This window comes from Triticum dicoccoides, chromosome 2A (genome assembly GCF_002162155.2).
Source record: "Triticum dicoccoides isolate Atlit2015 ecotype Zavitan chromosome 2A, WEW_v2.0, whole genome shotgun sequence".
NCBI lineage: Eukaryota > Viridiplantae > Streptophyta > Magnoliopsida > Poales > Poaceae > Triticum > Triticum dicoccoides.
In genome coordinates this window covers 689,710,427-689,728,395 of record NC_041382.1, presented here as the reverse complement: position 1 = coordinate 689,728,395, position 17,969 = coordinate 689,710,427, and the positions used below count along the sequence as shown (strand labels likewise).

General features: G+C 46.4%; 1 protein-coding gene across 1 annotated transcript; it reads left to right on the top strand.

Annotated features, from left to right (window-relative positions):
• Positions 1-16,289: 16,289 nt before the first annotated feature.
• LOC119351899 lies at positions 16,290-17,595 on the top strand. The gene is made up of 2 exons (XM_037618676.1): positions 16,290-16,546; positions 16,638-17,595. The coding sequence occupies exons 1-2, from the start codon at positions 16,294-16,296 to the stop codon at positions 17,417-17,419; spliced, it is 1,035 nt and encodes a 344-aa protein (XP_037474573.1). The 5' UTR covers positions 16,290-16,293; the 3' UTR covers positions 17,420-17,595.
• The last annotated feature ends 374 nt before the right edge of the window (positions 17,596-17,969 follow it).

Below are 17,969 nucleotides of genomic sequence, written 5' to 3'. Positions count from 1 at the left end.
GCTGCCTTCCATGCCAACACTTTACAAGGAATTTATTATTATCATCATATTATTATTTTTCATTTGGGCATCCCTATTACCTACCACACTCTCGTGCAATGACAAGTGAATAAACACTAATTGTGAGAATAAAATACCTAGCATGGAAAATATTGGCCACCCCCTACTGCTTCATGAGCGGTACAGGCACACAAAACGGAAATTCATTTTGAAAAATTAGAGTTGGCACATGCTAATTTACTTAGAATGGCATGGAAGTACCGCATATAGGTAGGTATGATGGACTCATTTGGCACAACTTTGGGTTTAATGATTAGGATGCATAAGCAGCATTCCCGCTTAGTACAAGTCAAGCTAGCAAATAGATTGAGAAGGATATAACTTCGTTGCATAACTATTGACTTTATGTGCATGCATACGGAATCACAAACCTTAACACCAATATTCTTACTAAAGCATAATTACTCACCAACATGACTCACATATTACTATCTCCATATCGTAAAACTATTGCAAGGAATCAAGTTTATCATATCCAATGATCTATATGAAAGTTTTTATTATATCTCCCTTGTATATCCATCACTTCAGGACCTGATGACCCACAAGTATAGGGGATCTATCGTAGTCCTTTCAATAAGTAAAAGTGTCGAATCCAACAATGAGCAGAAGGAAATGACAAGAGGTTTTCAGCAAGGGGGAGTTCCTCGATATATTATAACCAATTTCTTCATACTCGGTACTTACACTTCTGTTATTTACTCCCGTTGAAAACCTAACCAATTTGTCATCAATCACCAAACAAGAGGAGATTGTAAGTGCATCAAGTGCCCCCTTAGTGGTTTTGGAGTATTGGAGACAAATGGGTTGAGGGAATAATGTGTGTGCGAGTGTACACATGAGTTATAGTCCCTGAAGATTTGGTTTAACCCATGAAAGATGACCCCTAAAAATGTATTTATTCAAGTGAAGAACTTGGTGATGAAATTGGTACGACAATTGAAGAAATTGATGTGAAGACTTTGAAGCTTGAAGACTTTGTTTTCGCAGTTTCTTTCTTCTTATTTCGAGTCATAGGAAAAACCGTACTGTTAAAGGGGGGTATAGGTGAATCATAGTTCACATTTCCAAAGTGATGCTCAAACCTATACATACAAGCTGCTTTGAGTGAAGTATTTGGAAATCTCTGGTACAGCTGACGAATTTGCTGGCGGTAGTGACGAAGTTCATCTGATCGCTGACAAATTTGGTCAGGCTAAGGAGTTATGATTTCACCAGTGCGATCTGCCTATCGTGAGGAAATTGAGTGCCCCAACGAAATTGAGAATTCAATTTTCCGACCGTTGCTGCGTGTGTGCCAGCTGTTGATTGGATCCTTATCTGGACAATGGTCATGTGTGAGAAGGGCATTTATGACAATTCATGTCGGGTTGCCCCAGGCTATATATAGCCGCCCCCACAACCACTTGTTGGTTGGCTGCTCCAGAGAGAACTTGACACTTGTCATTTGAGAGCAACTCATCCTTTGACGACCTTGAGAGAATCCTAAGTGAGGAAACACCCAACCAGAGCCAAAGTGATTGAGGATCACTGAAGAGATTGATCTGTGTGATCTGACGTATGTTACCTTTGAAGACTGGCATCCGCCCAGATGGTTAGGCGTGATGTTCTGAGCACCCAAGAGTCATTGTGGTGCACCGGTGAACAAGTCTGTGAAGGTTTTGGAAGTTTATCTTGAAGAATTACCACAAGTGATTGGGCGAGGTCTAAGTGACCTTGGCTCAAGAGGAATACGGTGAGGACTAAGTGTCCTCTGAGTTCATTTCAGCCACCTCAACAAGGCGTACGGTTGATACAGCAATTGGAACAGGTCTACCAAATTGGTGTGTCATCACCGAGCCTACCTGGTTTTCAATTCCTCACCCTTACCTTCACATTATTCCTCCGCTGAAGTATTTGTGATCTACCTTCTGATGAATTTGAACTAAAGACTTTCATCATGCTTTCTTTCATTTCTTCAGTTCATCTTCTTCATGCTTGTGTGCCTGTATGATTGCATGTTCTTCACATATATGTATCTGGTATGCATGCTTTCTGCTACTTTGATGAAATAGTTTTCTTGTGTTTCTATTTCCTCACTCTGATCTTCGTTAAATTCATCAGAGTTTGACAAATTTCTTAAAATCTTCCATTCACCCCCTCTGGGAGTAAACATGCGTTTTTAGTTTGCATTGTTTTGTAAATCATTTGTAGTCGGATATGCATAGTTTTTTTATCATTTCTAGCCAGATATGTATATGCATTGTTGTGTAGACCTTTTGTAGCCGGATATGTGTGCATTGTTGTGTAGATCTTTTCTAGCCGGATATGCATACTTTTATTGATCATTTGTAGCCGGATATGTATGCATTGTTGTGTAGATCATCTGTAGTCAGAAATGTATGCACTGTTGTGTAGATCATTTTTAGTCAGACATGCATTGTTGTGTGGATCATTTGTAGCGAGAATGACCATGCAAGTCGCCCGTTTCAAGATGTTGCAACAGCAGAAGGATGAGCTGGAGAGGGCGGAGCAAGAGGACTCTGAGGCGGAGGCGTCCTACACAGCGGTGACGACAGAATGAGCGTAGAGCCTCGGATTGCAAGTCCGGCAGGGCAGAAAGTCCAGTGTTTTGTGTGGACTGCTGGACTGATGTTATTTTTATATGGTCGAGCATGTAAAAACTAAGCATTCTTGCCTATTTTTGGTTCTGATCGGCCGATGATGCGTCCCAGCACTGGTGTGATCTGGCGCGCACTATGAATCAGGCGTATTTGAATTTGAAATTCCCCTTATAATTGGCAAAAATATAGTGCAAATCATTGGATGGCAGGCTCCCGCTGAAGGAAATATGCCCTAGAGGCAATGATAAAGTTATTATTTATTTCCTTATATCATGATAAATGTTTATTAATCATGCTAGAATTGTATTAACCGGAAACATAATACATGTGTGAATACATAGACAAACAGAGTGTCACTAGTTTGCCTCTACTTGACTAGCTCGTTGATCAAAGATGGTTATGTTTCCTAACCATAGACATGAGTTGTCATTTGATTAACGGGATCACATCATTAGGAGAATGATATGATTGACTTGACCCATTCCGTTAGCATAGCACTTGATCGTTTAGTTTGTTGCTATTGCTTTCTTCATAACTTATACATGTTCCTGTGACTATGAGATTATGCAACTCCCGTTTATCGGAGGAACACTTGGTGTGCTACCAAACATTGCAACGTAACTGGGTGATTATAAAGGTGCTCTACATGTGTCTCCGAAGGTACTTGTTGGGTTGGCGTATTTCGAGATTAGGATTTGTCACTCCGATTGTCGGAGAGGTATCTTTGGGCCCTCTCGGTAATGCACATCACTTAAGCCTTGCAAGAATTGCAACTAGTAAGTTAGTTGCGGGATGATATATTACGGAACGAGTAAAGAGACTTGCCGGTAACGAGATTGAACTAGGTATTGAGATACCAACGATCGAATCTCGGGCAAGTAACATACCGATGACAAAGGGAACAACGTATGTTGTTATGCGGTCTGACCGATAAAGATCTTCGTAGAATATGTGGGAGCCAATATGAGCATCCAGGTTCCGCTATTGGTTATTGACTAGAGACATGTCTCGGTCATGTCTACATAGTTCTCGAACCCGTAGGGTCCACACGCTTAAAGTTACGATGACAGTTATATTATGAGTTTATGAGTTTTGATGTACCGAAGGAGTTCGGAGTCCCAGATGAGATCGGGGAAATGATGAGGAGTCTCGAAATGGTCGAGACGTAAAGATCGATATATTGGACGACTATATTCGGACATCGGAAAGGTTCCGAGTGATTCGGGTATTTTTCAGAGTACCGGAGAGTTACGGGAATTCGCCGGGGAGTATATGGGCCTTATTGGGCCGTACGGGAATAGAGGGGAGAGGCCAAAAGGAAGGAGGCGCGTGCCCCCCCTCTGGTCCAAATTGGACAAGAGGTGCAGCCCACTTTTCCTTGTTCCTCTCCCCCTCTTTCCTTCTCTCCTACTCCAACAAGGGAAGGAGGAGTCCCGGTGGGAGTAGGACTCCCCCCTTGGCGCGCCCTCCTCCTAGGCCGGCCACCTCTCCCCTTGCTCCTTTATATACAGGGGCAGGGGGGCACCTCTAGACACACAAGTTGATCAGTTGATCTCTCCCAGCCGTGTGCGGTGCCCCCCTCCAACATATTCCACCTCGGTTATATCGTAGCGGTGCTTAGGCGAAGCCCTACGTCAGTAGCAACATCATCACCGTCACCACGCCGTCGTGCTGACGGAACTCTCCCGTGAAGCTCTGCTGGACCGGAGTTCGCGGGACGTCATCGAGCTGAACGTGTGCTGAACTCGGAGGTGACGTGTGTTCGATACTTGGATCGGTCGGATCGTGAAGACGTACGACAACATCAACCACGTTGTGCTAACGCTTCCGCTTTCAGTCTACGAGGGTACGTGGACAACACTCTCCCCTCTCGTTGCTATGCATCACCATGATCTTGCGTGTGCGTAGGAATTTTTTTGAAATTACTACGTTCCCCAACAGTGGTATCAGGGCCTAAGTTTTATGTGTTGATGTTGTGCACGAGTAGAACACAAGTGAGTTGTGGGCGATATAAGTCATACTGCTTAGCAGCATGTCATACTTTGGTTCGGCGGTATTGTTGGATGAAGCGGCCCAGACCGACATTACGCGTACGCTTACGCGAGACTGGTTCTACCAACGTGCTTTGCGCACAGGTGGCTGGCGGGTGTCACTTTCTCCAACTTTAGTTGAACCAAGTGTGGCTACGCCCGGTTCTTGCGAAGGTTAAGACAACACCAACTTGACAAACTATCATTGTGGTTTTGACGCGTAGGTAAGAACGGTTCTTGCTTAAGCCCGTAGCAGCCACGTAAAACTTGCAACAACAAAGTAGAGGACGTCTAACTTGTTTTTGCAGGGCATGTTGTGATGTGATATGGTCAAGACATGATGCTAAATTTTATTGTATGAGATGATCATGTTCTTGTAACCGAGTTATCGGCAACTGGCAGGAGCCATATGGTTGTCACTTTATTGTATGCAATGCAATTTTGCTGTAATGCATTGCTTTATCACTAAGCGGTAGCGATAGTCGTGGAAGCATAAGATTGGCAAGACAACAACTATGCTACAATGGTGATCAAGGTCTCACGCCGGTGACGATGGTGATCATGACGGTGCTCCGGAGATGGAGATCACAAGCACAAGATGATGATGGGCATATCATATCACTTATATTGATTGCATGTGATGTTTATCTTTTATGCATCTTATCTTGCTTTGATTGACGGTAGCATTATAAGATGATCTCTCACTAAATTTCAAGATAAAAGTGTTCTCCCTGAGTATGCACCGTTGCCAAAGTTCGTCGTGCCCAGACACCACGTGATGATCGGGTGTGATAAGCTCTACGTCCATCTACAATGGGTGCAAGCCAGTTTTGCACACGCAGAATACTCAGGTTAAACTTGACGAGCCTAGCATATGCAGATATGGCCTCAGAACACTGAGACCGAAAGGTCGAGCGTGAATCATATAGTAGATATGATCAACATAATGATGTTCACCATTGAAAACTACTCCATTTCACGTGATGATCGGTTATGGTTTAGTTGATATGGATCACGTGATCACTTAGATGATTAGAGGGATGTCTATCTAAGTGGGAGTTCTTAAGTAATATGATTAATTGAACTTAAATTTATCATGAACTTAGTCCTGGTAGTATTTGCATATCTATGTTGTAGATCAATAGCTCGCGTTTAGCTCCCTTGTTTTATTTTTGATATGTTCCTAGAGAAAACTAAGTTGAAAGGTGTTAGTAGCAATGACACGGATTGGATCCGTGATCTGAGGTTTATCCTCATTGCTGCACAGAAGAATTATGTCCTTGATGCACCGCTAGGTGACAAACCTATTGCAGGAGCAGATGCAGATGTTATGAACGTTTGGCTAGCTCAATATGTTGACTACTTGATGGTTTAGTGCACCATGCTTAAACGGCTTAGAATCGGGACTTCAAAGACGTTTTGAACGTCATGGACCATATGAGATGTTCCAGGAGTTGAAGTTAATATTTCAAGCAAATACCCGAGTTGAGAGATATGAAGTCTCCAACAAGTTCTATAGCTAAAAGATGGAGGAGAAGAGCTCAAGCAGTGAGCTTGTGCTCAGATTGTCTAGGTACTACAATCGCTTGAATCAAGTGGAAGTTAATCTTCCAGATAAAATAGTGATTGACAGAATTCTCTAGTCACCATCACCAAGTTAGTAGAACTTCGTGATGAACTATAGTATGAAAGGGATGACGAAAACAATTCCCAAGCTCTTCGTGATGCTGAAATCGACGAAGGTAGAAATCAAGAAAAGCATCAAGTGTTGATGGTTGACAAGACCACTAGTTTCAAGAAAAGGCTAAAGGGAAGAAGGGGAACTTCAAGAAGAACGGCAAACAAGTTGCTACTCAATTGAAGAAGCCCAAGTCTGTACCTAAGCCTGAGACTAAGTGCTTCTACTGCAAAGAGACTGGTCATTGCAAGCGGAACTACCCCAAGTATTTGGCGGATAAGAAGGATGGCAAACTGCACAATGCTATATTTGATATACATGTTATTGATGTGTACTTTACTAGTGTTTATAGCAACCCCTCGGTATTTGATACTGGTTCAGTTGCTAAGAGTAGTAACTCGAAATGGGAGTTGCAAAATAAACAGAGACTAGTTAAGGGTGAAGTGACGATGTGTGTTGGAAGTGGTTCCAAGATTGATATGATCATCATCACACACTCCCTATACTTTCGGGATTAGTGTTGAACCTAAATAAATGTTATTTGGTGTTTGCGTTAAGCATAAATATGATTGGATCATGTTTATTGCAATACGGTTATTCATGTAAGTTAGAGAATAATTGTTGTTCTGTGTACATGAATAAAACCTTCTATGGTCACACACCCAATGAAAATGGTTTGTTGGATCTCGATCGTGGTAATACACATTTTCATAATATTGAAGCCAAAAGATGCAAAGTTAATAATGATAGTGCAACTTATTTGTGGCACTGCCGTTTAGGTCATATTGGTGTAAAGTGCATGAAGAAAATCCATGCTGATGAGCTTTTGGAATCACTTGATTATGAATCAGTTGATGCTTGCGAACCATGCCTCGTGGGAAAGATGACTAAGACTCCGTTCTCCGGAACAATGGAGCGAGCAACAGATTTGTTGGAAATCATACATACTGATGTATGTGGTCCGATGAATATTGAGGCTCGCGGCAGGTATCATTATTTTCTGACCTTCACAGATGATTTGAGCAGATATGAGTATATCTACTTGATGAAACACAAGTCTGAAATATTTGAAAAGTTCAAAGAATTTCAGAGTGAAGTGGAGAATCATCGTAACAAAAATAAAAATTTCTACGATATGATCGCAGAAGTAAAATATTTGAGTTACGAGTTTGGCCTTCAGTTAAAACAATGTGAAATAGTTTCACTACTCACGCCACCTGGAACACCACAGTGTAATGGTGCGTCCGAACGTCGTAACCGTGCTTTATTAGATATGGTGCGATCTATGATGTCTCTTGTTGGGGAACGTAGCAGAAATTCAAAATTTTCCTACGTGTCACCAAGATCTATCTATGGAGAGACCAGCAACGAAGGGAAGGAGAGTGCATCTACATACCCTTGTAGATCGCTAAGAGGAAGCATTCAAGAGAACGGGGTTGATGGAGTCGTACTCGTCGTGATCCAAATCACCGATGATCCTAGTGCCGAACGGACGGCACCTCCGCGTTCAACACACGTACAGCCCGGTGACGTCTCCCATGCCTTGATCCAGCAAGGAGAGAGGGAGAGGTTGAGGAAGACTCCATCCAGCAGCAGCACAACGGCGTGGTGGTGGTGGAGGAGCGTGGCAATCCTGCAGGGCTTCGCCAAGCACCGCGGGAGAGGAGGAAGAGAGAGGCAGGGCTGCACCAACAGGGAGAGATCAAATCGTGTGTTGGGCAGCCCCTAGGCCTCAAGTATATATAGGGGAAGGGGAGGAGGGTGCGCCCCCTCTAGGGTTCCCACCCCTAGAGGGGCGGCAGCCCTAGATGGGTTTGAGGGGGGCGGCCAAGAGGGGAGGAGAGGGAGGCGCAGGGAGCATGGGCCTTAGGGCCCATCTGCCCTTAGGGTTTGCCCCCTCTCCTCTTCCCTTGCGCCTTGGGCCTTGTGGGAGGGCGCACCAGCCCACCTGGGGCTGGTCCCCTTCCACACTTGGCCCATGCTGCCCTCCGGGGCTTGTGGCCCCACTTGGTGGACCCCCGGGACCCTCCCGGTGGTCCCGGTACGTTACCGATAAAACCCGAAACTTTTCCGGTGACCAAAACAGGACTTCCCATATATAAATCTTTACCTCCAGACCATTCCGGAACTCCTCGTGACATCCGGGATCTTATCCAGGACTCCGAACAACATTTGGTAACCACGTACAAACTTCCTTTATAACCCTAGCGTCATCGAACCTTAAGTGTGTAGACCCTACGGGTTCGGGAGACATGCAGACATGACTGAGACGTTCTCCGGTCAATAACCAACAGCGGGATCTAGATACCCATGTTGGCTCCCACATGTTCCACGATGATCTCATCGGATGAACCACGATGTCGAGGATTCAATCAATCCCGTATACAATTCCCTTTGTCTAGCGGTACGATACTTGCCCGAGATTCGATCGTCGGTATCCCGATACCTTGTTCAATCTCGTTACCGGCAATTCTCTTTACTCGTTCCGTAACACATCATCCCGTGATCAACTCCTTGATCACATTGTGCACATTATGATGATGTCCTACCGAGTGGGCCCAGAGATACCTCTCCGTCACACGGAGTGACAAATCCTAGTCTCGATAGACACTTTTGGAGATACCCGTAGTGCACCTTTATAGTCACCCAGTTACGTTGTGACGTTTGGCACACCCAAAGTATTCCTACGGTATCCGGGAGTTGCACAATCTCATGGTCTAAGGAAATGATACTTGACATTAGAAAAGCTTTAGCGAACGAACTACACGATCTTTGTGCTAGGCTTAGGATTGGGTCTTGTCCATCACATCATTCTCCTAATGATGCGATCCCGTTATCAATGACATCCAATGTCCATGGTCAGGAAACCGTAACCATCTATTGATTAATGAGCTAGTCAACTAGAGGCTTACTAGGGACATGGTGTTGTCTATGTATCCACACATGTATCTGAGTTTCCTATCAATACAATTCTAGCATGGATAATAAACGATTATCATGAACAAGGAAATATAATAATAATCAATTTATTATTGCCTCTAGGGCATATTTCCAACATCTCTTACCGATTACCACTATTGTTTTGGGGTTATGCATTAGAGACAGCTACATTCACGTTAAATAGGGCACCATCTAAATCCGTTGAGACGACGCCGTATGAACTATGGTTTGGCAACAAACCTAAGTTGTCGTTTCTTAAAGTTTGGGACTGCGATGCTTATGTGAAAAAGTTTCAACTTGATAAGCTCGAACCCAAATCGGAGAAGTAAATCTTCATAGGATACCCAAAAGAAAATGTTGGGTACACCTTCTACCACAGATCCGAAGGCAAGATATTCATTGCTGAGAATGGATCCTTTCTAGAGAAGGAGTTTCTCTCGAAAGAAGTGAGCGGGAGGAAAGTAGAACTTGATGAGGTAACTATACCTGCTCCCTTATTGGAAAGTAGTTCATCACAGAAATCTGTTCCTGTGACTACCAATTAGTGAGGAAGCTAATGATGATGATCATGTAACTTCAGATCAAGTTACTACCGAACCTCGTAGGTAAACCAGAGTGAGATCTGCACCAGAGTGGTACGGTAATTCTGTTCTGGAAGTCATGTTACTAGACCATGACGAACTTGCGAACTATGAGGAAGCGATGATGAGCCCAGATTCCGCGAAATGGTTTGAGGCCATGAAATCTGAAATGAGATCCATGTATGAGAAGAAAGTATGGACTTTGATTGACTTGCCCAATGATCGGTGAGTCATTGAGATTAAATGGATCTTCAAGAGAAAGACGGACGCTGATAGTAGTGTTACTATCTACAAAGCTAGAATTGTCGCAAAAGTTTTTCGACAAGTTCAAGGTGTTGACTACGATAAGAGTTTCTCACTCGTATCTATGCTTAAGTCTGTCCGAATCATGTTAGCAATTGCCGCATTTTATGAAATCTGGCAAATGGATAAACAAAACTGCATTCCTTAATTGATTTATTAAAGAAGAGTTGTATATGATGCAACCAGAAGGTTTTGTCCATCCTAAAGGTACTAACAAAATATGCAAGCTCCAGCAATCCATCTATGGACTGGTGCAAGCATCTCGGAGTTGGAATATATGCTTTGATAAGTTAATCAAAGCATATAGTTTTATACAGACTTGCGATGAAGCGTGTATTTACAAGAAAGTGAGTGGGAGCACCACATCATTTCTGATAAGTATATGTGTATGATATATTGTTGATCGGAAATAATGTAGAAGTATTCTACAAAGCATAAAGGAGTGTTTGAAAGGAGTTTCTCAAAGAAAGACCTCGGTGAAGTTGCTTACATATTAAGCATCAAGATCTATAGAGATAGATCAAGACGCTTGATAAGTTTTCAATGAGTACATACCTTGACAAGTTTTTAAAGTAGTTCAAAATGGAACAGTCAAAGAAAGAGTTCTTGCCTGTGTTACAAGGTGTGAAATTGAGTAAGACTCAAAGCCCGACCACGGCAGAAGATAGAGAGAGAATGAAAGTCATTCCCTATGCCTCAGCCATAGGTTCTATAAAGTATGCTATGTTGTGTACCAGACCAATTATATACCCTGCCCTGAGTTTGGCAAGGGAGTACAATAGTGATCTAGGAGTAGATCACTGGACATTGGTCAAAATTATCCTTAGTCGAATAAGGATATGTTTCTCGATTATGGAGGTGACAAAAGGTTCGTCGTAAAGGGTTACGTCGATGCAAGTTTTGACACTAATCCAGATGACTCTAAGTCTCAATCTGGATACAAATTGAAATTGGGAGCAATTAGCTAGAGTAACTCCGTGCAGAGCATTGTTGACATAGAAATTTGCAAAATATGTACGGATCTGAATATGGCAGACCCGTTGACTAAACTTCTCTCACAAGCAAAACATGATCACACCTTAGTACTCTTTGGGTGTTAATCACATAGCGATGTGAACTAGATTATTGACTCTAGTAAACCCTTTGGGTGTTGGTCACATGTCGATGTGAACTATGGTTGTTAATCACATGGTGATGTGAACTATTGGTATTAAATCACATGGTGATGTGAACTAGATTATTGACTCTAGTGCAAGTGGGAGACTGAAGGAAATATGCCCTAGAGGCAATGATAAAGTTATTATTTATTTCCTTATATCATGAAACATAATACATGTGTGAATACATAGACAAACAGAGTGTCACTAGTATGCCTCTACTTGACTAGCTCGTTGATTGACTTGACCCATTCCGTTAGCATAGCACTTAATCGTTTAGTTTCTTGCTATTGCTTTCTTCATAACTTATACATGTTCCTATGACTATGAGATTATGCAGCTCCCGTTTACCGGAGGAACACTTTGTGTGCTACCAAACGTCACAACGTAACTTGGTGCTTATAAAGGTGCTCTACAGGTGTCTCCGAAGGTACTTGTTGGGTTGGCGTATTTCGAGATTAGGATTTGCCACTCCGATTGTCGGAGAGGTATCTCTGGGCCCTCTCGGTAATGCACATCACTTAAGCCTTGCAAGCATTGCAACTAATAAGTTAGTTGCGGGATGATGTATTACGGAACGAGTAAAGAGACTTGCCGGTAACGAGATTGAACTAGGTATTGAGATACCAACGATCGAATCTCGGGCAAGTAACATACCGATGACAAAGGGAACAACAAATGTTGTTATGCGGTCTGACCGATAAAGATCTTCGTAGAATATGTGGGAGCCAATATGAGCATCCAGGTTCCGCTTTTGGTTATTGACTGGAGACATGTCTCGGTCATGTCTACATAGTTCTCGAACCCGTAGGATCCGCACGCTTAAAGTTACGATGACATTTATATTATGAGTTTATGAGTTTTGATGTACCGAAGGAGTTCGGAGTCCCGGATGAGATCGGGGACATGACGAGGAGTCTCAAAATGGTCGAGACATAAAGATCGATATATTGGACGACTATATTCGGACATCGGAAAGGTTCCGAGTGATTCGGATATTTTTCGGAGTGCCGGAGAGTTACGGGAATTCGACGGGGAGTATATGGGCCTTATTGGGCCATACGGGAATAGAGGAGAGAGGCCAAAAGGAAGGAGGCGCGTGCCCCCCCTCTGGTCTGAATTGGACAAGGGGTGCAGCCCACTTTTCCTTGTTCGTCTCCCCCTCTTTCCTTCTCTCCTACTCCAACAAGGGAAGGAGGAGTCCTACTCCAGGTGGGAGTAGGACTCCCCCCTTGGCGCGCCCTCCTCCTAGGCCGGCCACCTCTCCCCTTGCTCCTTTATATACAGGGGCAGGGGGGCACCTCTAGACACACAAGTGGACCAGTTGATCTCTCCCAGCCGTGTGCGGTGCCCCCTCCACCATATTCCACCTCGGTCATATATCGTAGTGGTGCTTAGGCGAAGCCCTGTGTCGGTAGCAACATCATCACCGTCACCACGCCGTCGTGCTGATGGAAATCTCCCGTGAAGCTCTGCTGGATCGGAGTTCGCGGGACGTCATCGAGCTGAACGTGTGCTGAACTCGCAGGTGTTGTGCGTTCGGTACTTGGATCGGTCGGATCGTGAAGACGTACGACTACATCAACCGCATTGTGCTAACGCTTCCGTTTTCGGTCTACGAGGGTACATGGACAACACTCTCCCCTCTCGTTGCTATGCATCACCATGAGCTCTGCTGGATCGGAGTTTGCGGGGCGTCATCGAGCTGAACGTGTGCTGAACTCGGAGGTGCCGTGCGTTCGGTACTTGGATCGGTCGGATCGTGAAGACGTACGACTACATCAACCGCATTGTGCTAACGCTTCCGTTTTCGGTCTACGAGGGTACATGGACAACACTCTCCCCTCTCGTTGCTATGCATCACCATGATCTTGCGTGTGCGTAGGAAATTTTTTGAAATTACTACGTTCCCCAACACCCGCATCCATTTCCAGGTTCTAGTCCCTTTCTGTCTGCGGATGGATGCGGTCTACGGTTTGTGGGTCAGCATTTCATATGCCCTTAGCCAACATCCACAATAACTAATAATTTATTAAGGTAAAACCCAACTATATGCATCAACTCCTATACTTAGACTTGTTAACATTTTTCACTGTGGCTGCCCTATGGATTGTTATATCAACATACTACTAACTCTAAAGTATGGTCCACATACATGTGCGCTCATATATTGGGCACCAAGGATAGCAACATATCATAAGTTCTTAACATACAATTCAAATCAATCTTAAAAAATCACCAATCACCATAGGACGGAAAAAGATCTACTAAGACATAATAGAAGTGCAACAAATCATAGGTTTGCATTTACCTCTCAATGATTGGATGGAATGATTATGCTAATTAATACGTAGTCATTAGGTGACTCCCACGCAGTTAGGTTTTTTCCTCCTTTTGTCGGCGCCCCCCCCCCCCCAAGCACCAGATGGCTTTGGGTCGGGGAGGTGTGGAGGACCCTGGCTCCCCATCGACAGGAGGGACTCTCTGCTCTTGTTTTTGTTTGGTTAAACGTCTTGGTTGGATTGTGCGGCGGCGGCGATGCCCCCTAGTACGAATAATGTCTCCCACGTCCTATGCCCATCTAGATGGTGTGTCTATAATGTCGTCAGGGGGTATGTGGAGGTGTGTCTCCATCGGATCTCATGGGTTTGATCGGTGTTGGTCTTTTGTGGATCTGTGTTGATCTAGTCTTTGTTTGTGTGTTTACAAGTTTGATCTTTTGATCTACGCTTTGTTCATTGACGACGGTTGTGTTCGGGCGCGCTAGTCCGGCCCGTGGGACCTTAGCACAATGACTTTCTGACTGTCTAATAGAACAAGGTTTGTTTGGCTCTGATAAGAGAAAGGCGATGATGATGACGCTCTTTGACTCACTTCAGTGCTTATAGTCATCGCTAGGTGCATAAACAAGAGCTCCCCTCTTGATCAACAGCAGCTTTTTCAGATTCTCAAAATTTGACTTGATCCCAGAATGATGCAACAAAATGAATAGGACAAGAAGAGAGTAAAAGGGTACGAGATATGTATATTGTAAGGGAAGTGTTTAGATCCGGCGCACCGGCCGAAACTTCGGCCGGCTCCTGCCTCGTCACGCACAACACACACGCACATATAGAACTTCTCCCCTAATGTGGGCCCATGCATCTTATCCATCCTTTCCTCCGTCGTGCCCATGCAGTCTGCGCGCTCGTGAGCCGCACCCCCGAGCTTCGTCGCTCCGCGCCCTGCCTCCTCGCCGGCCGGTCGCCGGAGGGCTGCGCGCGCTCGCGAGCCACGCCCGCGAGCTCCGTCGCCCCGCGCCCCACCGCCTCGCCGGCCGGTCGCCGGAGGGCTGCGCGCGCCCGTGAGCTCCGTCGCCCCGCGCCCCATCGCCTCGCCGACCAGTCGCCGGAAGTCGCCGTCACCGTTGGGTCTCAACCCCATCCGCCCACTGTTTTTCCAACTACACAAAGCGCCGGCGGCGAGAATCAATGGGACAAGCTACAACCGGCTGGGGAGAGAGCTGCAATCGCGTACTGGTTTTGCTGGAACCAGTAACGACGGCCGCGCGGACGTACTGGTACTGCAGCTGCAAACGGCAATGCTCGTGCTGCAACCATGAATGCAAAAAGCTACATCTACTAGATAAAAAAGCTTCAAACCAGACTTCGGAACACATGAAGAGCTGCAACCGTTTTAACAAAAGTTTCATCCCGCGGATGAAAAAGCTTCAACCAGAGATTCAAAATCTTCAACCAGCCACTTCAAAAGTTTCAATCGCTTTTTAGATACACATGAAAAGTTGCAACCGTTTTAAAAAAAGCTTCATCCCGCAGATGAAAAAGCTTCTACCAGAGACCAAGAAAGCTTCAACAAAAATGCTGAAACCTGTGACAATGTCATTTTTGCTGGAATCAGTGGCGTCGTTTGCTACAACCAGCGACTCAATTTGTTGCGACCCTTCACGGCGAGCTACAACCGGCAACGACGACTGCGACGACGACGCATTTTTTGCTGGAAGTGGCTTCATTTTTTGCTGGAACCGGCAGTTTATTTTGCTTCAAATGGTGACACCCGTAGATTTTTGGCTGGAACTGGCCATTAGATTTTTGTTGGAAATAAGTGTGATTTTTGTTTTGCAACCGGCGGCTGCTGGTGATGCTACAAGCACAACACCATGGCAATGGCGAGGAAGCATTTTTTGTGTGCTAGAAGCACCACTGCCATTGCTGGAACCGACGGCCATCATATTTTTTTTTTGATGATCCGGAGCTTTTTTTGCTGCAGCAGCGATGGCGAGCGGCTACAGCGACCGGCGGCGAGCGCGGCGACGAGCACGACCGGGGGCGGGGGGAGGGCAGGGGGAGGGGCTGCACAATGCTTGGAGCGGCGGGGGCGGTAGGAGGCGCGGCGCCCTGGTGCGAGGTAGAAGACGATAGGGCGAACCGTTTTCTTCAGCGGATCCAGCGGCCCACGCGCTCAGATCCAATGGCCGTGGTGTGACCGGCCCAACAGTTGGGCCGGCACACCGGGGCAGATCGTTGCCCATATTGTAATCAAGGACGGCGAAACGCTGCGGATCGCTTCCTTTAGCAGGCTGCTAAGCACATGTTTCGGCCTCTTTCCTTGAAGATTAAGTTGCATCCTGGCAATCTTGCCTTGAAAACCTGCTACGCTAGTACACAGAGTGTACTGTACTTATATACCTACATTGCATGTATATAAGACAGGAGCTACGTATGTACCTATGCACGCAAAGTGAAGTCTTTTCCGCTTCAAGCGAGCGGCGCAGACAAGCGACATTTACCAAGTAAGATAGATTGGTGTCAACTCGATCGATCGATCGCCCTATAAATTGCCAAGGAGCCATGCATACAAACGTACCCATTCAAGTTCCATCAATAATCGATCAGCAACAAAAGCACCGTGATAGTAACTAGTGACAGCGTGAGGGCGTTCCCAATGGCGAGGAGTCTGGCAGTCGTGCTGGCTTTAGCGGCTGTCGTCCTTCTCGCCGCCGCGGGGGCCGCCACCGCGCAATCCAAGCCACGGCCACCCAATGCCAATGGCCCGAAGCCGAAGGCGAATCCGATAAGCGTCAAGTGCAGTGAGAGTCCCAGGGTGAACCCCTACTGCTCCAACCAGAGGATGGACTGCCCCGCCAACTGCCCCAAGTCCTGCTACGCCGACTGCAAATCATGCAAACCCGTCTGCAGTCAGCACTCCATGTCTTAACTCTGCAGGTACAACTATAGTAACACGCTTGATTTTGTTGGCTAATGGTTACGGTTCATGCGTTCGTGCAGTGTGCAACACCCCGGGGGCGTGCGGCGACCCGCGGTTCATAGGCGGTGACGGCAACGCCTTCTACTTCCACGGACGCAGGGACGCCGACTTCTGCGTCGTCTCCGACCGTGACCTTCACATCAACGCACACTTCATCGGCAAGAGCGGCCACAGCAGCATGTCCCGGGACTTCACCTGGATCCAGGCCATCGCCGTGCTCTTCGACGGCCACCGCCTCTACCTCGGCGCCAGGAAGACCGGCACCTGGGACGACGCGGTCGAGCACCTAGAGATCATCCTGGACGGCGAGCCCGTGTACCTCCCTGCCGACCTGGTCGAAGGCGCCAAGTGGACCTCCAGCCGCGTCCCCGAGCTGTCCGTGACCCGCAGCAAGGCGGCCAACGGCGTGCTCGTCGCCCTCCACGGAAAGTTCAGCGTCAGGGCCAACGCCGTGCCCATCACCGAGGAGGATTCGAGGGTGCACCGCTACGGCGTCACCGCCGATGACTGCCTCGCGCACCTCGAGCTGGCGTTCAAGTTCGACGCGCTGACCGACGACGTCCACGGTGTGGTCGGACAGACGTACCGCTCCGACTACGTCAACCATTTCGACGTGAGGGCCTCCATGCCCACCATGGGAGGAGATGCCACCTTCACCACCTCCAGCCTGTTCGCCGCCGACTGCAGCGTGGCGCGCTATGGAGTCAGCCGTGGAAACGACGGTGCCGCGGTGCTATCTGAGCTCTCTGCTGTCACCTGTGCCAGTGGCATGGACGGCAAGGGTGTCGTGTGCAAGAAGTAAAACGCTTCTTGCATGCATATGGCGACTGTTGTGTACTGGCCGTGCATGTCTGCATGCATGCACAGTTGACAAGTACGTACTTCACATGAATAAGCAAAGGGCATAATTTGATGTGTGTGGGACTTGGAACTTTATATTATCATCAAAGAACTAGTATGTGCCATTTGCACTATATGTTGCACCAACGAATAATATCCTATCAAACTTTACATTCAACTATTGATTAAATTTCACCTCGGAACTTTTGCACTATTGCATTTCTTGCCTCGAGATCTTCGAAAGTAGATCATATGTTAATAGGTTTAGACGAACTTACATCTATTTCCCGGTGAACCTGGGGCTCCCTTCTCCTCCCCTGGGTGCTCCGGCGGTGACGGGAGGAGAGGGGAACCTAGGGATCTTGAGCCCCCATCCCCCCCCACCCCCCTCGCGTCTCGTGGGTTGCTCCTGCGACTCACGAGGCGACCGCAGCCGCCCTCCCAAACATCAACGCCTCCACGCTCCTCTTCCTCGCCTGCGACCTCCGGCCGGCCCGCAGTGGCGGCGGGGC